The sequence below is a fragment of the Bacillus rossius genome, chromosome 2, assembly GCF_032445375.1.
Source record: "Bacillus rossius redtenbacheri isolate Brsri chromosome 2, Brsri_v3, whole genome shotgun sequence".
NCBI lineage: Eukaryota > Metazoa > Arthropoda > Insecta > Phasmatodea > Bacillidae > Bacillus > Bacillus rossius.
In genome coordinates this window covers 130,138,305-130,162,919 of record NC_086331.1, presented here as the reverse complement: position 1 = coordinate 130,162,919, position 24,615 = coordinate 130,138,305, and the positions used below count along the sequence as shown (strand labels likewise).

The 24,615-nt window shown below is 40.4% G+C and overlaps 1 protein-coding gene across 1 annotated transcript; it reads right to left on the bottom strand.

Moving 5' to 3' along the window:
• Nucleotides 1-2,275: 2,275 nt before the first annotated feature.
• LOC134529834 (regenerating islet-derived protein 4-like) lies at nt 2,276-23,061 on the bottom strand. The gene is made up of 3 exons (XM_063364323.1): nt 22,829-23,061; nt 17,118-17,321; nt 2,276-5,393 (listed from the first exon to the last, which is right to left on the bottom strand). Exons 1-3 carry the CDS (start codon nt 22,869-22,871, stop codon nt 5,164-5,166), a joined length of 477 nt encoding a protein of 158 aa, XP_063220393.1. The 5' UTR covers nt 22,872-23,061; the 3' UTR covers nt 2,276-5,163.
• Between the last annotated feature and the right edge of the window lie 1,554 nt (nt 23,062-24,615).

The window sequence follows — 24,615 nt, the reverse complement described above, 5'->3', positions numbered from 1 at the left end:
CCAGGCCAGCTGGTTTACGCGAGGCTCCACCCCCTCTCCTCCGGCCGACGCAACTTCTGCGCCGGCCTGGCGCCAAAGTGGTTTGGCCCGGTGGCGGTGGTCAAGGCGGGGCCCACGGCGGTCGTGATAAAGTTACCCTCAGGCCGGGCCGCGAAATATCACCGGGACGATGTGCGCTGGGCACAGGAAGAGACGGAGGCGGCGGACGAGGCGGAGACGGGGCAGGAAGAGACGGAGGCGGCGGACGAGGCGGAGACGGGGCAGGAAGAGACGGAGGCGGCGGACGAGGCGGAGACGGGGCAGGAAGAGACGGAGGCGGCGGGCGGGGCGGAAGAGACGGGAACGAGACGTGACGGAGCAGGGACGCGGCAGAGAGAGACGGAGGCGGCGGACGAGACAGACGGGAGGGCGGCCGCACAGCTGGTCACGTCCACCCCAACAGACGGGGGCGGGTTCAGAGGCTTCCCGGACCTGGGGGCGGGACAGGCGACGCCCCTCGCAGTCACAGATGTCCGGCCGAGGCGGCTGTTCGAAGACTCGGGGAGTGACGTCTCGCCTTTCAGGGGATTTCTCAGGGACACGCCCGGAGTGACGGAGGGCCAGTCGACATCCCAACCACTGATAAGGTGGCCGGAGGAAGTAGAGAGTAGGCCGGGTTCGCCGGACGAGCCATTATGGCCGCTGCATTACTCGTTGGCAGACTCCACGTTCAGGGTGACAGTAACCGAACCGCAGGAAGACGAAACACCGCGGGAAGAGAGGGGAGACCGGGCGTCACAAGACCCAGTTCCGGCTCCGCGATACACGCTACGACCCCGAGGGATCGCGAGGAAGCACAGCTGTTGTTGATAAGGGGGCGACCACGCCCACAGGCGACCCAGCGGAAACGTCGACATGACCGGCTATTCGAGGGGGGGGCAATTGACGTCAGCCGGGGCTACGCCCCATGAGCCTAGTCAGTCTCCATTTCCTCAACATTCCTCTCCCCTTCCCCGGCATTTGTACCGCCATGTACGTAGTCGTGTGTTTGAATTGCGCGCCACGAACTACCACAAGAGGGCGCTTAGAAGCAGTGCGGCGATCCCTAAAATTGCTATGTTAATATTAATTGTAAGCCTTTTTGTTGTTTTCATCCATCTTCGCCCCAGTGCTGTGTAGTTTACTTGTGTTTCTTTAATTTAAATAAGTTACCTTAAATAACTATAGACGTTGCCCGGGCGGACCCGAACAGGCACGGACTTGGACGAGGATAGGAATGCTTTTATATGAATTATCATTAAATAAGTAAATAGTAACAAACTTTCCATTGTCAGTAATTTTTATATATTTTTAATGTTTATCTGTAATTTACTCAACTTTCGCCGGGGCACGGAGTCGTAGAATACAGTAACGGTAATTGTGTTGGCGCGAAGGGCGCCATGTTGCCACCTGCGAGCGATGAGCTCAGCCCAGTCGATCTTCATCACTGACCGAGAGCAGACGCGCCAGCACCCCGGGGACTTCAACCTTTGTTCTGCACTGACCAAGTAATCCTGTCTCGTTAAGTATTTCTGAATCTCTTTCGCTCGTCATCCTCGGGGCAGCTCTCGGTCAGCGGACTGTTTAATTAATTAATTGTCTCAGTCGAGTTTCTTTCATCACCGGGTAATAAGTAAACTTTGCAGCATGGCCACGTGTGCGGACCATGCCTTCACCTAAACCGATTCGTGCCTCAGGCTTTTTAACCGTGTAATGTGTAACGTGTAACGGGCGTGTAGAGAGACGTGTTAGTGAAATTAAATCTGGAGAATAAATATAAAGTGAGTACTTATTTAATCACGTGGTGAGTGAGTCTAGGAGTGTGGCGTGCCCGACGCCTAGAGCGGGCCAGGTCTGGGTAGCTAGGATAGAAAGGGCTGGTAACTCGTCCCCACTTGGGCTACGTCACGCCCTGAGTGAGAGACTCCGCCGGGTCCACGTGCCCTTCCACGTGGTGGCGCCCATAGTTAACATCTCGAAATCACCGGCAATGCGCGACCAGCCCTCAGTACTAATGTTTTACTGTCCCAATCAAACATATAATAATGATATCTTTGTTAATAAGTTTTGCTATCAATATTCAGAGTAAACGAGGCTTAATGAATGGATTGATATTTTTCATAGTGAAAAATAAATTAAAATAACTTTAAAAAGGTTAGACTAGCATTTGCAATCATCTATAAAATTTTTTTGATGTTTTACATTTGTGCTTATACACCAAAAAATCTGAGGACTTTTAAATAGACAGAATGGTATATAACATGTCAACACAAGTGTATTTAATGATGCTAAACTTACACTAGTTTTGTACATTATCTTCTGCATTTCCTTATACAGTTTAACTTACAATGTACTTAATACATTTTTGCATAGTGCACTGCCTCCATGGCAAAAAAGTAATGAACACATTTAATTGCAATAAAAATCCAAGAGAATAGTAGGATAAATCTCATATAAAATACAACCGTCAAGCGGGGTGACTACGGTCACGGGGGTGACTATGGTCAAAGCAAAGATATATTTTAAGATTGCTCCTATCCTACAAAAAATTACACTACTAGCAATAACTATATTTTTTACAGAATATATGAACATATTGAAATATAACAGGAGAATGTTAACTTAAACTTCGCCAATATATATATATTTTTTGTTAAATTTTTTGTACCAGCAAATTTACCCCAAAATAAATGTTGGCTAAACTGTTTAACACAGCTGATCAGTGTCATGTGGTATAGCAAAAGGAGTACTTGTGTAACCTGCACCAAGATTTCAGGATTTTAGGTAAGTAAACATGTAAGCATTTATTTTAAAATTGCTGTATGCCATTAATAATTCTAATAAATAGTGTAAATACATAAATAATTTGGGGTTACTATGGTCATTTGTTAATTTTCATTATAACCTATGAAACATGCATATTTTTTAAAATATTAATGTCTACGATAGGTAACCTATTCAGAATTAACTAGCAATTAGGCCTTAAATGTATAAAAACAAGAATACAGATACTTATCACTGTGTTCTTTTTATATTTATTTGCAGGTGATCTTCATGGTGAGAACCTATCAACGATCCCCTGGGTCGCGATCCTACATGGATTACAGCCCAGAACAAATGGATTCAGCAATTACTGCTGTTAGAAAGGGAATGAGCATGACAGCTGCCGAAAGATACAAAGTAAAAATGGAAGTGTTGAGGAAAAGATGCAAGAACATGGACATGAAGAGACCACGGGGACAGACAATATTAACGGAAGCTGAAGAATCTTTGTTGTGTTCTTACACCACCCAGCTTGCTGAATGGGGCTTCCCAATAACCTCATTTGAGTTACGTTTGCTCGTGCGATCAAACTTAAAAAAGCAGGGTAAAACAATCACAAGGTTTTCTGATGGGTGTACCCCAGGAGTAGAGTGGGCTCGGTCGTTCATAAAACGCAACAGTGAAAAAATATGTTCCCGCATGGTCTCAAACATCAACCCCAAACGTTCTCAGTGAAATCCTGAAGATGTTAACAACTATTTTGACAGTATGGCAGACATTAGTAACAGAATCTACAGACTTAGGACTTTTCTTAAAAAATCTCGAGGGGGTTTCTTTATTTGGTCAGACAAGCCAGATGTTTCTGTCATTGACAAAGCACAGGTAATCAGAGTTCTTCCTGCATCAGTTGAAGAGAGAAGAGGCAGGTTAATGTTTCATGTAACGTTTGATAGCTTTAATGTTGGTTAAACTTTTCAACCGAACGTGTGTTTTTTAGTGACGTTGTTGGAGAATTTACAAATTGGTTGGCAAAATGAACAATTATGGAACTGCATGTAACATAACTATGGGTACCATAGATATGATGCCCTATTTAGGACTATTTTATATATTTCACTCTTGTGTATTGCTATGTATTCATTATTTTGTGTGACCATGTTCACCCCTTTAAAAATTCACCATTTTCAGAATGTTTTGCATTGGTTTTGTGTTGTGACCATAGTGACCCCAATCGGTGAGGTGACTATGGTCACAATGTATTATTTTTTTACTTAAATATATAGGCTCAAAAAAATTCATGCTAATAGTATTTTGAAAGCCAGAATCAAGTACTGTGTTGTACAAATTTTTAATGAAATATATAATTAAATATAACAAATCTGGTATGAAAAAACCATTAAAAGTGACCATAGTCACCCCGCTTGACGGAACTGTCTATTTACTTTGCAGGCAAAGGAACTATCTTATTTACTCATGATATGGCATGATAAACCAAAATAATAGGGTAAAGAACAAGTCACAACAAAATACTGTAGTATTTAGAAAAATATATTCTTGTTGTTAACTATAAATACACAAAGATTTTTAACTCGTATGAACACTTAGTTTAACTAAAAATACAATAAGCAATGTGCAGAATTTTTTAGTTATATTTAGCCAACCCACTCTTTTTTTGTTTGTAGAAAAGCATTATAAATGTCAGTCTAAGAAAACAATGTTCTACCTTATCTACAAATATAATTTATTCTAATATAAACATTAGTAAATAATTTTATCTTAAAATTTTTTGAAATTACCTGATCCTGTGATTAGCCAAATGCTATTTTTTTAAATGAAATAAAGTAATGTTAATTAAGTTTTTGGTTTCTAGAGTGAAATTCCAACAATATACCTCCAAATCTATACAGACTCTATTAAACAAATTAAAAATGTATATAAACATATATATAAACAATTGTTACAATTTAGCTGCAATATATGAATTTCTAAAATTCATTTAACTCTCCGTTTCATGTATATTTTAATTGCTTTTGAAAATGCAACAGAAGAAACTACAGTTCATCAAACCATAGGTTTTGACTGAATAAAACTTTTGACACTGTAACTTGAAATTACACAAACCTTTTTTTCTTCTTATTCCTGTGGCTATGATAATTGTACTATACATAAATTATTCTGTGCTTTATGTAATTAATGTTATACTATGTACGCGTAAATTCGACATTATATTTAAGTGTTGGTAAGACAAGTATGCAAGGCACACTGAAAAACTTTGTTATATATGAAAATATTAAATTTTTCAAACTTTATGTATTATTATCATAATGATTGGACTATACATAAACCTGTCAGATATAATTTATTCACTAAGTTCCTTGTAAATCAAACTGTCATTAAAAATGTCTCGCAGATATAGTGCTTTTTGACTGTACAAAGTCTCGTGCTCCACTTGTAGAACTTGATGGGGTCCATTATGATGCAGTGCCACTTGTGGTTTGCTGTCAGCGACACCCTGGAGAATCCTTGGTACAGCAGGTGGTGTCCGTCTGACCCCCAAACCCACCTCCTCGTGATCCAGTTGTAAATTCCTCCAATCCATCTCTCCAAGTGCGCTGCAAAAACAACTTTTACATAAGTACACGTGTGCTTGATTACGTCCAGCAATAGACACAGATTTTGCGCTGGATAAAATCAACATTTGAAGTCATTTAGAGTTTGTGGCAATATGAACCACACAAACCTTAAAAGCACGCCAGAATATGAGAATTGAGGTTGAAAAATAATCGAAATTTGAACAAGAACACAGCTGACTGTCTTTTCAAATTAAATAATGTAACCTATATGCGTTCCTGAGGCAGAAGTCAAGCAAGAGTTATACTGGAAGTATTTGTCTGCATTAGTAAACTGCAGCATGTGGAACTTTAGGTGTCATTTGCCTATGAAATTGTTCGGCACCCAGAAGGTGAATACTATAAGTAAGACGAGCGTGAAGCGACAGACTTAAACTCTGTAACAAAATTGAACTATGGAAATTATTATGTGGCAAGTGAATAGTCAAGAAACGTACATTTGTTATGGCCTACAGACTTTATTTTAAGTGATGCGCATCTGTAGTCTTTAACCTTTAATATTGGCAATTTAGTGATTTCTTAATATTTTTATATATGCCTTTATACCTTGTAATATATACCGAGAGTATTTTGAGTAGGTATCGTTAATTTTCAAAATGGTGTATTTTAGATTTTTAAATTACTTAGAATGTTTGAATATCTTGGTGTTTATTTATCCTTTTGTTCACACTCGCCAGCGAGTATAATGGGTAATAAGATGGTGAAATTCTTTAAAGTATTCATGAAATTAGGAATTCTGATTTAATACAATTTCTTGGATATATGCCATTGCAGTTTTGCACGGTTTGTCATAAGAAAAATTCATAAATAAAAAATAAGAATTAAAAATGAAAACATAAACCCACAGAAAAACAAGCCTAAATCAGCTGATGTCAAACAAATAAACCCAACGAAGAACCTAAACAGGTAATTTAGACAACACGACAACATCAGCACAAATAAACACATTCAAACTTTGATATCACACAGCTCGAGTATTCCCTGGAAGGAATTTAATCATGACAAATAATAATGGTACAGACTAACACAGTTGGCTAACTAACAACGAGACAGTTTCAACAATACAAATGTTGTTTGAGTGCATTTGATATATTTTTTTATAATTTCTAAAAAAAATTTCAAAAATTTTGGGTTATTTTTAAAGATAATTTATATGGTGGCCAAGATGGCTGACAATGTCAGTTGGTAAGTTAACAGGGGGAAGCCTACAACTCACGTAGTTTCGGTTCCCTGCAAGAATTTCCGAAGATTTCCGAAGTTTTGCGTTTTGGTACTAACGCCACTTTAGCCGCTAAATCAGAAGTTTCCAATGAAAACAAGCATGTGACTGACCTGACCTAACCTAACCTAACCCAACCCTTCGATTTTTTTAATTTCGATTTTTGAGAGAAATCCGAAGTTGCACGAACGTGGTAGGGAACCGAAACTACGTGAGTTGTAGGCTTCCCGTTAACAGGTTGGCGGGTTATAAATGAAGCAATATGGTGGTAGCAAACTCTAGCAGATGACAGAAGAATCCAACATGTGGCCAACATTGCTGTCATGACTTCTCACTGGTTGGAGTAATAATATGTTTTGGTTCATCAAGGAGGAAGGACTTGTTTACTTTTTTTTTACAAGTGAATTAATCAGGAATCGAACCAAGGACTACAAAATCCACATGGTAAATGTTTATAAAATATTTTAATTTTAAATTGATTTCTTATCATTGATATATATATATATATATATATATATATATATATATATATATATAGAGGAAAGTGCCCAAAACCGGACTACCCCCCCTAAAGCGGACCCCCGGTCTCCTGGCTCTGCATTCTCCTGAACTCTAGCGGTATCGAGTGCAAACAGTAGCCCAGGCTTCTGCCACGCCGTAGCGGAGCGCACACCTCGCTCGCTTCACTTGTAGCGTGTCCACCCGCCATTGTGTGTTGTGGCAGTGTAAAAAGTTTTTGCAGTGTGCTACATAATTAATCATTTCTCCAAGATATTGGCAGGTAAGCCTTTGGACCTTTATATGTTTTTAATGGTAAGGTGTACTGTAAATGTTTGTATCAAACCCGCTTCATTTAGATGCTTGATTAAAAAATTATTGGGTTAGCAAATTGTTAGCTACAGTCGCGCAAACCGGACCCCCTTCAGTTGCCTAAACCGGACCCCTTGTTCCCTTAACCGGACCCCTTACATATTCATGTCTTAAATCGGCTTCTATTTGTTTATACTCTTATACTTTTGGAATTCTGTTGCAGATTCCAAAAGGGTAATGGGGAAAATTGATCAAAGAAAGTGGAGTCCATCTAAAATGACTAAAGCTATTGATGCAGTTCGGAAAAAAAAATGGGTTGGAAGAAGGCCAGTAAACAGTTTAATGTTCCGAAAACCACACTAATGAGGTTGTCCAACATGAAGTACGGTACTCCTAAGGAAGCAGCAATTACAAAAAGAGGCAGACCTACAGTTTTGGGTGAAGATCTTGAACATGAGCTTGTTCATTATTGTCTTGCTATGGAAGCTTCTTTTTTTGGACTTACTCGTAATGACTTGCGAAGAATTGCTGTACAATTGGCAGAGAGAAATGACATTGAACATCCTTTCAAAGACGGAATTGCTGGGAAAAAGTGGGTAAAACTTTTTCTTAAACGCCACAAAACCAAACTGTCAGAAAGGAAGCCTACTGGAACATCCTACAGCCGGGCTCTCGGGTTCAGCAAAGAAAATACAGAGAAATTCTATAATGTTCTGGAAAATATTTATGAGAAAGGTAAATTTTCTCCTGACAGAATTTACAATGTTGATGAGAGTGGAATTACAGTGGTACAAAGTAAAGTAGCAAAAGTAATTGGCCTTAAGGGTAAAAAACAGGTTGCTGCCTTGACATCAGGAGAACGTGGGGCACTTATAACAATTGTTGCTTGTATGAATGCTAGTGGCTCATTTGTACCACCTTTAGTAATTTTTCCGAGGAAAAATATGAGTGAACAGTTGAAAAAGGGTGCTCCACCAGGAACAATCTTTGCAGCGCACCCTTCAGGGTGGATCCAAACCAACTCCTTCACTCAGTGGTTTCGACACTTCATCGAGTTTGCCCATCCTACGAATGAAAAACCTGTGCTGTTGCTCTTGGATGGTTACTTTAGCCACACACAGAATATTGATCTGATCGACTTGGCAAAAGCGAATAATGTTACCATTCTGTCACTGCCACCTCACTCCTCGCACAAACTACAACCGTTGGATAGAAGTTTCATGGGTCCTCTCAAAGCTTATTACAGTGAGGAAATCAGGCAGTGGTTAAGGCACAATGAGCGCGCCGTCAGTCCTTTTGATGTAATGGAATTGTTTGGCAAAGCCTATATTAGATGCCAAACTGCTCAAATAGCAATCAATGGATTTAAAATATCAGGCATATACCCCTTGAACAAGAAGCTGTTCTCTGATGCTGAATACATTGAAGAGGCAAACAAAAAACGAGATTCAAGTTTCTACGAATCTGTGTTGAAGAAACAAACTGCAGAAAATCAGAGCTATCGAGAGAGCAGAGAAGAACGTAACACAGAGGAACCACGAGTTATTGTAGAGTTTGAAGCAAGTCAACCATCAACGTCTTTGGCACGTCATGGTATTCCGCGGCCATCAGCTACAACTGAGGATCCTCAGAGTTCCACATCTTCTAAGACAAGCCCATTTGACATCACTCCCATCCCAAAAATTAAAAAGAGGACCTCGAACAGAGGACGAAAGGCCTGCAGTTCTACGGTCATTACATCCACTCCTTACAAAACCCAATTAGTGGAAGCTAAAAAAGCTAAAGAAGCCAAGGAAGCAGAACAGCAAGAACGAAATCATGGTCAAGGACGCAAAAGGAATCGTGGCCGGGGACGTGGTTCAGGAACAGAGCCATCAAGAAAAGTAAAAGTGCTCGTGACAAGGCATTTGAATTTTGAGAGAAATGTGAAAGAATCAAGCACCGAAGATGAAAACAGCATGTCATCTGGAAGATCCGAATTGGACTTTCTTCCGGGAGTCTCCCCACCCAAAGATGATGATACTTCGTGTATGTTTTGTGACAGGAAATTTACGGAGGATTCTAAAGGGGAACTTTGGGTCATGTGTGTTATGTGCTTATTGTGGGCCCATGTAGATTGTGCAGGGGCTGAACAGGACGTTAATATTTGCGACTTTTGTCGCTAAATGATGTAATTCTGTTTATAACTAATGTATCTTGACATTCTGTAGGTTTATTTGAAACTTAATCAGTAACTGTTTATATTATGTATATTTTGAAACAATAGATATTATGTTTTCTTTGATTTAATACCTAATTTGTTATTTTACTCTGTGTCATTTTAATAGTTTTTACAAGGGGTCCGATTTAGGCAACTATTTTTAAGATCGTCAAAGTGTAAGGGTTTGGTAAATAATTTTTTTAAAGCAATTTTTAATTATATTTTCCAAAATTACAAATGTAAATACTTTACAACTTAACAAAGTAAATATTTCATGCGTTAAAAACATATTTTTTTACAGTTTACTTTGTGTTTTTATTAAAAAACAAAATGGGGGTCCACTTTTGGGCACTTTCCTCTATATATATATATATATTATTTTTAAATTGAAAATATATGATTGCTCTCACAGAGTCTCAAACAGATGACTCTAAACTCTAAGATACAAATGCTTTTTTTTATTTAAATAGTCTTATTTACGATTTTTTTGTAAAATATTTTGATGACTAGGCTCAATACAAAATACAAATGAAATACAAAGTCTCTTTTGTAAATTTGGGTTTAAAAATTTTTGGTTGCGAATTTTCTCTCAAATTGGGAATTTCCAAATGGAAAAAGAGAATTTTGTGTTATTTTGGGGGCATTTTCAGTCAAATTTGAAGTTGGACAAGATAATACAAGATGGCGACCATGAAATCGCAACTCCAAGATAACAGCTGACAACCACCCACGGGCATTGTTGAGAAGCCTAAGATGTACATCAAGTTCTGTCCCTGCCCGAACACGCCCGAATATTCACCTTCGGCCAACCTCGGGATTTATTTTATTTTTGCGCAGGAAAAAAGAATTCAAATATTAAAAGTGGTCGGTTAGGTTAGCTACATTAAAACACTTTAAAACACTATGGACGGTTAGTTAGGTTAGTATAGCTACATTAAAATAAACAGAGAAATATAATTTTTTATTTTTTTTTCCTAACCTAACTAAAACTAAGTGTATTTTGGAGGGGTCCGGGTTAGGGAGGGACCTAGGCAGGGATGTTAGACGTACCAACTTGTTGGTACACATACCATTTTTCAGGGTCTTGTACCATGTACCAAGTATAAATTGTGCTGGTATGCAGAAATACCAACTTTGAACATCGACCATACGCGATGCGCCATGCATTAACAATTAACATTAGGCGTGGACGAATAATTCGAATAGTTGCGTTTTAATAATTCCATCTGTATACGTTTAATAAAACAGCATTTTAAGAGAAATTTTTAAGTGCTAATTTAATTGAAACCATGCATACTAGGTGCTAAAGTTTTTATGGCCATCTTATAATTTCAGAAGCTAGTTCTGTAGAAATTGATCACAGCGCCATGCCGTATTGCCGTCATGGCGTGCGGATTGAATAAAAAATAGGTTACCAACCTTATCATACTTTATTTGTTGACAATTGTGTAACCTTTTATGTTTCCATAGTATATATCGTATTAAAGCAGTTTATATAAATATCATTATATATATATATATATATATAATCTATGAAACAAAACCTACAGGATCTTTGTCAGTGTAAGATCTTGGAGTGTACCAGTTTTTTTTCTTCAGATACCAGCTTTTAGTGACATCTGTACCAGGTTCGTTGAGCCACTGTCTAACATCCCTGGACCTAGGTGCGTCTCAGGCCGAAGCCTATACGCCTAGTCATGCTGGGATTAGCCATGCAAGGAGAGGGTCGCATGCATCATGTGCTAGGAGGGGATTGGCCAGCCATGGCAGCGATTGGCGCCATGACTAACTCCCCTCACACTTAAATCTAGACTATAACTAGAGATAGGTTGGGCCCAGGTAAAACCTGCATAGACACAGGGAAAACCCTGGGCACATTCATGCGGGATACAAATTGGCATGCATTACGTGTAGGAATTTACAGGAGACAGGATGGTCTGGATGAAGTGTTGGACAGAGTAGAAAAGAGTCTACCATGCGGGGGTTGGGCACTTGGACTCGTGGTCCGCTTTTCCAGTTTTCCAGTACTGGATTTAGTGACCAGGGACGCAAGCGCTCCTGGTGGTGAGTGGTTGCACTGACCACTCACTCCGCCGCCAGTCAGCACCTAAAAAACTAAGAAACTAAAACAGAAAAAAGATAAATGACTTACAAACTAGGCATTTCGTTACGAAATATGCAAACACCCAACTCAGGGATGGACGTGCAATGCTTAAGATATAACTAAAATAAGAACTAAAAATATATTTTTTTTTAATTTTTTTTTTTTAGATTTTTTATTATTATTTTAGAAATATATATTTTTGATGTCTATTACTAAGTATCTAGGACTTATTACTAATTTACAAATCTCTAATATCTACTACTATACTACTAGTTAAATATAGAGGAACTGTCGGTGTATAAAGTTACAGGTGAATTAAGTCAAGACCTATTCGCATTCTGGCATTTGTTGCAAGCTTGTAATTCAAAATCCCATGTATTTCAGAAACACAACCGGCACTGGAGGTGAAGCCTGCCAGGCGGGCCATGCCCATCGTGCATAGGGAGTCAGCCCTAACACAACAGGCAGTGAGCTCCCGGGAGCCAAACCTACACTTGCATGCTTCGGACCATTTTGAATTAGCTAATTATTCATTAATGTCTATAATTTAAGTTTCAACTCGCGGGAGACTGATTGGCCGATCGCTCAGCCAGCCACAGCACACTACGGAGGTCTGTGAGCCAAGATTGAATTTGGCATTTTATATTTTCCATGCAACTCTGGATCTTGTTCGCCCAGTGATGAAATATATGGGTTTCTGCTTATGGCACATTTATCATAGAATTTTTGCGCAGTTCGGAAATAATAATGTTTCAAAAGTTCGAGTTTGAGCTCTCTGTGCATAGCCCTTACGGGGCAATACACAGGCGCATCTGTCGCAATACGAATACTCTTATTCTGAATTCTCTGTAGCTTGATTAAGTGAGATTCCGCTGCTGTTGCCCACACCGGCGCTGCATACGTGATTATTGGTTTTATTAGTGCGTTATAAATTATTATTCCGTTTTTAACAGAGCTACCTAAACGTCTGCTCATGACGGGGTAGAGGGCCATGAGCCTAGTGAAAGCTGTTTTTCTTTTCGCCTCTATGTGATCGCGCCATAGTAGTTTCCTATCCATGTGCACGCCTAAATATTTAACAACATTTTTGTGAGGAATTTGCTCATTGAAAAGTGTTAGTCGTGGTCTATCTTCGAGTGGCGGGAGATGTTTACGCGTAAAAACTATAGCTTCTGATTTAGTAGGGTTTACCTTAATTCGCCATTTTGTGCACCACTGTTCTATTGAATTTAACGCGGTTTACAATCTGTCTGCTGCGAGTTCTAGAATACTAGATCTGCTAAACAATACCGTATCGTCCGCGTAGCAGCCAAACTGAACTGATCGGTGTGCGGGCTTAGGCATATCATGGATATAAATATTGAATAAAACCGGCCCCAAAATGCTGCCTTGTGGGACTCCTGCTTTAATTATTTTTAAATCGGACTGTGCTCCTTCTGTCGTGACTCTAAACGATCGATTTTCTAAATACGAGGCCAGTAATTTAATATAACAATCGGGGAAGCCAGTTTTATATAATTTATAAATTAAGCCTTCATGAAGTACTCTATCAAAGGCTTTTTCTATGTCCAAAAACGCTGCGAGATTATAGCTATTCTGATTGAACGCAGTTATTATTTGTTCTGTCAAACGGACCAGTTGCGTTGTTGAATGCGCGCTGCGGAAACCAAATTGTTCGTCCGGCAGTACGTTATTTTCTTTAACTCGTGCATCCCAGAAAAGGTGGTTAGATTTAAGCAAGATGTACTGACGGTGTATATTAGGGATTTAATTTCTCAGAAAAATAGATTAAGGCGCGAATATACTCGACGTAGGCAGCGCGACATTAAAGCGAGAATTAATGAATTACAGAAAATAATTTCCGATGAAATAACTCTATGGAGGAGCAGCCAATGGGAGACGAAAGTCTCTCAGCTACAGATGCAAGATGGTAGCACCTGGAGTATGACAAAGCGATTCCTTCATAAGATAGATAAAATACCTCCGCTACAAACTCGCACTGGGTTCGCTTTTACACCGACAGACAAGGCACAAAGCCTTCGCGAATACCCTTGAATTAGCCTTTCAACCTAATATCGAACCCTGTGACCCGCAATTTAATGCCGAAATATACAGAGACCTTACAATTAAACTTAATCAGCCTTTAACTTCAAAACCTTACTTAACTCAATCTCAGGAAGTTAAACAGGCTATCAGGCGTATGAAACCACGTAAGGCACCGGGAAACGATGGCATTCAGGCAGTAGTCCTTAAGAAACTGCCCGACGAAATTTTGTAATACCTAGCTCAATTAATTAATGGAATACTTAAACTACAGTATTTTCCATTGCAGTGGAAAGAAGCGAATGTGATAGTTTTTCATAAATCCGGAAAAGATAAGACACTGCCCCAAAATTATAGGCCCATTAGTCTGCTGAGTACATTGTCAAAAGTAGCCGAATGCATAATTCTGCAGCGACTAAATGCTCACATTAATTGCAGTTTGAATTTTAACTGTAAGTTCAGTGACTGCTGATTCGATGTTATCTTTCGTTTCGAAGTTGGCAGCATCGGCTGCAGGCAAATTATCGACTAAATACGTCTGAAAGCCTCTCCAGTCGGCTTTCTTGTAGTCTTTAATTTTTCTCGGAGGACTGATGTCAGTGTCCACGTCATCGAATAGTATATGTACTGGAAAGTGGTCAGACGACATTTCGTGAAAAACTCTGAGTTCGAATCCCGTTTGAACTCTCTTATTTAATGCAATATCTAGAATATCGGGGTTGTGCCTTAGTACTCCGCTATCATGAGTGGGCTCTGAGGGAGCATGTACTTGATAATTTTTGTTAGACTTGTGTCTTTGCAGCAGTAGGCCATTGGCTGTATTGCTCCGACAGTTCCAGTCTTTATGCTTGGCATTAATATCGCCGACTGCTAGAAATGTGGGAGCTGAGCCATATAAGATGTCCAGCTCGTTTTCAGTTAGTGACCTCCCCGGTGGTGCATACATCGAAATAAGCACTATTTGTTGTTTATTGACTTTAAAAGTAATTGCAACAGCTTCTAATTTATTAAATTCAGGTAAATTAAATTCACTATGTTGTATACTTCTGTGGATTAATAGGGCAACCCCTCCACTTCTGGTATCGCGGTCGCGCCTATAAATAGTGTAATTTAAGATAGTTAGACGATCTGTTGGAATTAAGTGTGTTTCGTTTATCGCCGCGATTCTAATATTATGTTTAATTAAATGATCGGTAAATTCGATTATTTTATTTCTAATTCCTCGTGCATTCCAGTAAAGGATGGTACTTAATCTACTGTCTACGGGGGTAGTATTAATGACAGAACCTAAATTAAGGGTGCGCGGCATTAAAGCTGGCCGCTAATGCTGTCACGAAGCCCGTGGTGGCTTTTATTTTGTCCTCTATTGACTTGGACGGATTACACCAAATAGCCATTAAAATGCACATTGGTTCCAGGACGTGTGCAAGGTTAGGGTCCTGTGCAATGGCATCCGATTGGCCTACAAGCTTCAGAAATTCACTCGCGCCCATCGCTGGATTCTCCAAGGGTTTTAGCTGCGGTGAAGCAGTTGGCAATTCTGTTGGTGAGTCAGTCTGCACCGGGCTGGCTTGTTGTTGCGCGACTTTCTTGGAATCACTGGGGGGAGGGGTGGAGTTGGGTGGCGCCTTAGTACCTGGCTGATCCGTCACCTGACCTTGCGCCCGGCCTTTACCGTTTTTGTGCCCCGAATGGTGTTTCTTCGGGGGCCTCTGGGGCAGGGGCTGGCCTCTAGGCCTGGGTGGGTTTGCCAAGACAGGATACTCCAGTTCATGCCTATCGCTCAACACTGAATATTGATTAGGGCTCTGCCATTGCGGGGGGGCGGGGTAGCTCGGGGCTCGCCACGGCTGCCTTGGAGGCTGGGGGCAGTAGCCTGAGGGGCCGGCTTGTTGTGGGGGCGGGCGGACTTGAGCTGCGGCAGCTGCTCGCTTGTTTTCACGCACTGCGCGTTTGGACTGCAGCTCTCTGTCTTTCCGCTCCTGTTGCGGGAGGTGACGCCAGTTCTCCCTCTTGTAGGCCATGCAGCCTCTGTAATTGGCGCAATGCGGGCCTTCACATCGCGCGCACTTTGCCTTCGTCCTGTCACCTCCCTGGGGGCAAACCTCGGTTTTGTGCCCTTGGCTGCACCATCGGCACACAGGGGAGGCTCTGCAGCCTTTTGCGGGGTGGCCAAACCTCTGACAGTTGCCACATTGGAGGGGGCCTTTGGGGTGTCGATAGTCCTCAACACGAATGCTGAGGCCTCCGAATGACTTCAGGTCGTAAATCCTTTCTGGATTTACGGCCTTCGGGAGCTCTACGACTAACTTATTTATAGGCTGCCTGGTCTGCCTGTTGTACAGAAACCAGAAGTTCTGCACTGGAAGCCCCATTGCGGTGAACTCGGCCTGAATGAATTGTTTGTCGGTGCTGCTATGCACTCGACAAAACACAAACTTGTTCGGGATCTCGTCCCATTGCAGCAGCACAGAGTGTTGCACTCCGGCCTGCTCCAGTGCACGCACTGCCCTGTGGTACTCCTCCACGGTGGCAGTGTGAATCATGAGCTGGTCATGGCCGCGACTGACGCACGACCAGCGCTCCTGCAGTGCTGCATCCAGCACTGTTTTAATGGCCGGGTAGCTGTGGCCAGAATCCACGAATACATACAGGGGTTTCACCTGCATTTTCTTTGCCTGAGGGGCAGGGTTTGGCGGGGCAGGGCTCGAACCTGCGGACGTGTTGGCGGCCGTTTGACTGGCCGAGTTGTTTTCCCATTCGACGGGCTGCTTGCGAAGTCGCTCGGCCTGCTGCCTGGCGATCGCGGGGTTCGTCAGTGGGGGGCGCAGTCTTTCGTCCTTTCCTCCCGTTTTTTGTTTTTTTGAGACGACTGTTGTAAAGCCGTCGTCGCTGGACATTTCAGTTTCGTCGTCGCTCGGCAGGGGCACATCGATGCACTCCTGCATCACCTGCTCGTCGCTTAACTGATCAGTCATGTCGCTAGTTACACCCTACAACGTACTAACACCCACTGACCACGCACCCGGTATTAAGCCGGGTTGTGGCTAGGCTGTAGGGTTAGCTACAACCCGGGTTGTTTTGCACGCTTACACTTCTTAGAAAAACCTGGGAATACCACCTGGCCTGTGCGCGAGTAAACAGGCTGTTCCTGGAATCTCGCAGCTCCGCTTGACGCGTCCGTCCTCGGCCAAGGCTCGAAGCGAACTCCCAGAGAAATATAAATATATATAAATAAACCCGAGGTTGGCCGAAGGTGAATTGTTCGGGCGTGTTCGGGCAGGGACAGAACTTTATGTACCTACATCTTAAGCTTCCCGGCTTTGTTACCTAGCTCAGGTCGGTTGAGGTAGCTCCTGATGTTGCTGTCCTCCCAGCCGGTCTCCATGGCCGCCAAGTCTGCGCCGGCGGCTCTGCACGCGAAGAATGCGTCCTGCCACGTCTCCATGGTCGTGCTGAACAGGTAGCAGCCGTTGCTGATCCGCACGAAGCGCGCAGGGCAGTTGTAGCGGCGGCGAGAGCCATCTGCCGTGCCTGTCGCACACTCCGGCCTCAGCATGGGGGAGAAACTCTGATTACCGAGACTGAAGTAGTTATGGGCCCGTCCGCTAGATAGTAGTTTTCATAATATATTGCTGACACAACTACATTATCAGGCAAACAAACCAGTGAAAATTCACTCTATTTAGGTAGCCACTAATTTTGTGGTGTGTAATACAATGATTTTTTGCACCTCCTACTCCTTTATTTATTAAGCATAACGGTTTATTACAAAACAGCATTAAGTATTTTCGCATCGATTAAATTAGTTTCGCGCCACCAAGGAGATAACTTAATATAACCAAAAAAAGTATCAACTAAAAAAACTTTGTATGAGAACCCTTATTCCGATTTTTTATTTGCTGGTAGTTATGGGCCCGCCCAACAGATAGCGACACATGTCGCGTGAAACATGGTTTCAGTTTCCACTGTAAGAGTCGCACTTCTATATCTCCCTCCTTGTTCTGTGGGCCTCAGACACGTTCATCTCAGCAGACTTTCTGTTTTGTTCAGCTTGGCACGGACTCTCTTCTCTTTGATGCCGGACTGAACACTCAAAACTTCTAGGGATCTTATAGTTTGTGTCTTGTCAATCATCTTCAATTTGACAGTTCTCTAACGTAGTAGGCCTACCAGTGGTACCTATTTCCCAACTGATATTTGCAAAGCATTACATGATGTGTTTTTTTTTTTGCGGACTCTGACCAAAAACATTGTTGACAAAACAACTTTGGTAGACCATTTGTACTACTTTTGAGAACTGTCAATTTTGAAGAACGTGACACTGCCTGTGAAAGAGACTTATACAAATATGTATTTATAAACAGATTTTAAAATAATAATTGAGGTACATACCTATAGAAAATTTTGAGAACGAGATCCATACTGCATAATTTGTGTGATACCGGGTCTTGCCATGTTTTACCCCACTTCTGTACCGCAACAATCGCTACTTTTTCTTCCAGCTTTAAAGCCTTAAATATGCTTGTCATAACACAGATTGTGTTTTTCTTTCACGCTATTTCGCCAGTTTAGGACTGAATAAAGTTGTGGAACCTCGTGTTTCAGGCTTCCTTTAATGTTCGAATGCTAAACACGTCGATTTTGAGAGTTGCTAAAGTTTTCGCTCCGGGAAGTTTACGAATTGTTGTAACTGTTTGTACATATTCATTTTTGTGCCAGTTAAAATCATTTGTAGTTGTATGTGTTTATACTTTAATAGTAGAAATAAGACACTTCAACATTAGGTGTAGGAGTGAAGATCCAAATGACCTTGACCACAGTGGCCTTGACATCACGCAGTTAATATATACTCCTGAATGTGGCCCTCGACATCGGGCGCCCCACTCCCGGCCGCTATTTTTGAAATTTCCCTCATCCAATGTATGCTCTAGGTCAAGTGTGGCATTGACTCGGTTGAGGTAGGTGACATCACGGTCGGACATTTTTAAATTGCTGTCACGTGTCAGTCCTGTTTGCCGGACGGAATGAAACTGAAAGTGACTTGTAGCTGGGTGAACATTTCCCCCCCCCCCCCCCCAATCCAATTACCTTCACGCCATCAACTGCCTCGCGCCTGCGAGAGAAAAATTCTGTTTCTGCTGCAGTTTCCTAGGTTGCGTTAGAATCGGAAAAGCCTAAGATGTCCGTAAAGTTCTGTCCCTGCCCGAACACGCCCGAATATTCACCTTCGGCCAACCTCGGTATTTGTTTTATTTTTGCGCAGGAAAAATGAATTCAAATATTAAAAGTGGCCGGTTAGGTTAGCTACATTAAAACACTTTAAAACACTATGGACGGTTAGTTAGGTTAGTATAGCTACATTAAAATAAACAGAGATATATAAATATATATAAATAAACCAGAGGTTGGCCGAAGGTGAATATTCGGGCGTGTTCGGGCAGGGACAGAACTTGATGTACATCTTAGGCTTCCCTTAGAATCGCTCTGTCCCATGCATGCAAGGTCAATGTTTCATTACCCACCAATGTTATTATCACCCATATGGACACATAAAAAATTTTGTATACAAAATTCACTAGAGGCGAGATTATTCGAACCATGACAGGTGGGACCTTTGGTATGAAAAACATAGTCTACGTCTTTGACCACACGCCCGCCGAGACACACAACATAGTATCAACTAAACATAGTATGTATATCTATAAATAATACATATTCCACTTGTATTTTTTTTTTCAAATGGAGAGAATTATTAGCAGCACTTGCTGGAAGTCCAGCATCGACCTTTGTTTTTAAATACTTGCTACTAAAAAACAATCCTGATTTTGTTTTCTAGTAGCCAAAATGCAACGCTACCGTGCATGAGTTTTGATTATTTGAGATTATGATTCAATCAGCATGCTCGGGCCGTCAGTCGAATCTTGTTTCTTACCACTGAGCCACCCTGCTTTTAAATGACGCAATATTTCAGCTTCTGACGTTCGAAAAGACATTTATTGGCGATATTGAGAAATATAAGCTACATTTTCCGTGCAGTAAAATATTTATTTGTCGGAAAAAAAGTAACGCTTAAAAGCAAGAAAACCACAAATTTGTGCAAAAAAATTTTTACTTTAATAAATTTTCCAGATTTGTATATGTTACACAAGTTATTACAACTATTGCAGTGATATCACTTAACAGTTGAAAATAAAGGTTTTTATGTTCATATAATTTGGTAAATATATAATGTGTAATGTCTTTTCAAACAGCTGTTATTTTTTTTAAGATTTTTAAATTAAAAGAAACACCTGTTTAGTGATATTATAAACCAGCACAAAAAAAATGGTAAAGTTCCTAAACATTAGTTAATTAAAAGTTACTAACTTATACAAGTGATTGGGAAACTTACCAAACCAATATGGTTACCTCGTTTATATTTGTATTGGAAAATTTCAAATGCAAGGGAAAAGTCACATTTTCGTATGGGTAGTTTCCCATGTTATTTCAGAAAATGTTATGGAACGTATAGGTTAGTAACTTCCATAACATGTTTAGAAATATTACCCACATTTCTTACAGCGAGGATCGATAATTTTACTAGCTTAGTTTGCAGTGTTGTGTCCCCTGTGTCTGGTGGTGCCTTAGTCCGATTAAGGCCCTTGCGAAACCTGTAACCGTGAGGAGTTTCTGAGTTAAGGCGGTGTCGTTTCTCTACCATCTGCTAATGGACTGCTTTATCCTGAAATACATTGCGTGACGAATTGCACAGCAGAAATTATGTAACTGTAGAAAACCATTACATGTTGCTTTCATAAAATTATTACATAACATGTCGCGATAAAATATTTTAATGTGCACCAAAGCGTTGTTTTAAATTAATGTCCTAATTATGAATTATTGTTTGTTTTTACTTCAAACAAAAAAAAACATTTATTACAGTAAGGTTACATTACCATTAATATTTGGCAAGTATGCTGTTATGTTGATAATTATTATATACAATCCTTTATTTGATGTTCCGCTGGTGTAAAAATATTTTTTTAAAATTTAAATAACCCAAATTTTTTATAGTTAAATCAAAGTATTGTCTAGCCTACTTATTTAACAACGGTAGCGCCACACAAAAATAAATGATGGATGAAATCCCGCTTTTGATAAATGTCAAAATTATTAATTTATATATTTTGATTTGAAACATGGAAAAATTAACACTATGCAATATAAGTCAAAACGAAATAAACCGCGATTTATATTTAAACTTTTGTTCAGTATTTTTCTATTACGGTTTATCTGACAACTATTTGCATTTCACGATATTTCATATTAATAAATTCAACAAGCAACAAAAGGGAAAAAATATACCTACCTAACTATGCATTCTTATTTTTAAAGAATGCTTAAGTTTAAAATGTAGTAGAAAAACTGCGAATACCTACATGTTTGTCATTTAAAACATTATTATTTTGATAAAAATACTTTTTAACGATTTTTATGCAACCAACGTTTTACAAATTAAAAAGTTTCACAATGTGCCATATGAAACAACAGACATAATATTTTGACTTCTTTAAAAAAAATTATATTTCAGTGCTAATCAGATGAAAATGATTTGAAAAAAACTGAGATTTTTACAATTTGTCTCGAAGTTTTAATCCAGATCAAAATAATTAGGAGCATTAGCAACAGTCTTGTTGTGGTAGGCCTATAACAGAAGTTTAAATTATTTATTTATTGTATATTCCACTTAATTAAATATACATTATTCTTATTTAATTTACAATAAAATTCGCGTATTAAAAGAACTCAAAACGAATTAAATTTATAAGATAATAGTTGTTACCGTTAAACACACTTATTGTTGATCGAATAAAATAATTTTAGTAACACCATTCCTCAGGTTTGAACTTGGTGCCTATGGTACTATGGGTTGAATGTTTACAGATAAAACGTATTTAAATTTTCTTAGGTTTTAAAAATCCTCACAATGAAATAAAATTAAATAAAATTATTTTTTTTTCTGAAAGAAGTCCAAACTATATTACGAAGTCACCAGTATCATTGCATTTAAACATGAAATGTTTCGGTTTTGCAGTCCATTTAATTTTCCTTATTTTTACGTCCCAAATCGTTAAAAATGTAACTTCGCCAACTAAATATTCAAAAAATATATGCAAAATAAATATTTTCATTTTGTGAATGTTATGTCATTTAAATTAATACAAGTTCAAATATGTAAAATGCACGGTGAATTTCTCACGAAGCCAAGGTGTCTGGCCTGCAGCTTATTTTGGAAAAATGTTACATGTATGGAACATTTCGCATATTGACCGTTAATGTTTTCCATTCGATCGTTTCGGTTAGTAAATTCCATTATCCGTCTAGGAACGTCACCAAATATTTTTTTTTTTGACGTGACAACGTCAAATAAATCAATGAACGCCGGCTGCACGCACGAAAAAGGATGACTCATTGTGCCGTTACGCACATTGTCCCGTTACGCTCATTGTACGCTTGCGCCGCATCTATCTCTCTTCCACTCGATTGGAACAACCATCGATTTGACTTTTTCGAGGCACATTAAACTTGAAACACTCCTATTCGTTTCCTACTTTTCCTATCATCGTCCTATCCTTAAAAGAATAACACAGATTGGAAGTAAGTTAAATAGCAAACATGTATAAAAGTTATAGTGAAAATAATCTCTTTGTTAAAGTAATAAACATATTTGAATTAATGAGTGCAAATAAAAGTAAATTTATCAATTAAATTGTAGATTTCATTTCACTCCTTCTTTGTATCCATACAAAATAGTGATAATTCAATAAAAAATATTAAATTTTATTCATAAAAGTACGCAATCATTTCATGAATGTTTTGTTATGACGTTGTCACGTTAAACTATCGTCCGTAAACCGACTTTACAGACAACCAACTTTTTTTCTCTCGAGTGGTTTTGTAACTGTCACGCAGCACATGCACGCCCTGACACAATTGTGAGTGATTCCAGGAACTGTCGACCTCCGACGCAGTCGCCGGCGGCGCGCGAACAGGCTTACCGCTCGCGAGGCACCAGAGCAGGATCGCCGTCAGCAGCCGCATGGTGGCCGGGTGGGCAGGTGGCCGGGTGGGCGGGTGGCCGGGTGGCCAGGTGGCCAGGTGGTCAGTGCGAGTCCCGGCGCATGGCGGAGCCGGAGGACAGCTGGCGGCCGTGGGCGGACGAAGAGACTGGAGGGACGACGCAGTCCGACGTTAACCCTCGCCGCGTCTATTTCCAGCCCCGGGCGGCGGTTGTGAGTGTGGCTCTGGGTGGGGCAGGAGTGGGGGGAACAGAGCCGTCTTGTCCCGCGACCCGGCCACGTCGCAGGCGCAAGAATACATCTCGCCTCATCGCGGCCTTCGCCGTCACTCCTCGGCTCGAGTCCACACGTGGTCCACATTCGATCACGGGTCCTGGACCCAGGATCGGATACACCCCCCCTTTCCCCCCAGGGGCGCAACAACTAAATTTCCAAAAGGGGGGGGGGGGCAATATACCTTTTTATAAAGAATCATCGATCCCCCTATTGAAGCGGGGGTCCGGGGGTCCTCCCCAGGGAAAATTTGTATTTCAAGGTGGAAAATGGTGCTATTTAAGCATTTTTATTATCTAAAAATTGATTACACAGCACTTTCTTTGCCCCCGCTTGCCCCCGCTTGCCCCCACTTCAAGGTTTCAGAGGGGGGGGGGCAAAATACCCTTGCCCCTCCCCCCTGTTGTTGCGCCCCTGTTTCCCCCCACCAAAATTTTACAGTCACGTGCCACATTATAATTGCATGGTTATTTCTTACCTACACTCTTTTTAGAATGTTATCTAACCTGAAAATACAGGGTAAAATTATGGTTACTATTTCATAAGTCCAAACTAAGCTATATTTTATAATATTATTGACGTGATTAACGTCTTATAAATCTATGAACGCCGGCTGCACGCACGAAAAATTGTCACGTTCCGCCTGAGCCGAGCGTGCAAGAACCGGCCGACCACCGTGCGAGGAAATCTTCTATAATGTCAAACAGGTTAAGGCGGGCTTCTTAACTAATTGTTGTTCGTGATTTATATTTAAGCAAATTATTTAAATTAAATTTGCAAAAACTGTAAATAATATTTAAAAATTTAAAAAGTATGCAATTTTTCAACAATGTTTTCCTATGACGTTATCACGTTAAATTTTCGTCCGTAAACCGACTTTACAGACAACCCCCTTTTTTACTTTAAAATAACCACAGCGAGTATGTATGAATAATATATAAACCCAGGGGTCCACGCAGCCCTATCCTTGTGGGGGCCATGGTCGCGTCTATCCTTCTAAGGTTAACGCGGAGTAAGTCGAACCGAGGGCTAGGAGTCGATTACGACCACCTAAGAACATTATGGTACTACATACAGCCGCGATTTCTAAAACGTCTTGACTTGATATTAAAAAAAAAATGAACGCACATTATGTTAACTGCCACGCGTGTGGCACTTTTTTGTTCGTGTCGCTTCCCTCGGGTTGGTATCTTATAAGTATTCCATGCCATTTACACGCTCGTGGAGTTGTCAAACTATCTTCGTGTGTCAGTATGTAGTGGCTTCCGTGGAGAAAGAAGCCATCGCCATTTTTAATCGAATGACCTCACTGGGGTCGATCCCAGTAACCTTTTATAAATTATATTATCAAAATTTAATAAAATGAATTTTTTTAAATTTTTTAAATTTTTTCCCAATTTTCTAAATTAATATTTACGGATTTTCAAGATGGTGGACATGACATCATCCAATATGGCGGCCATTATAACCTAATTGTAAAGGTCATGGCCTCA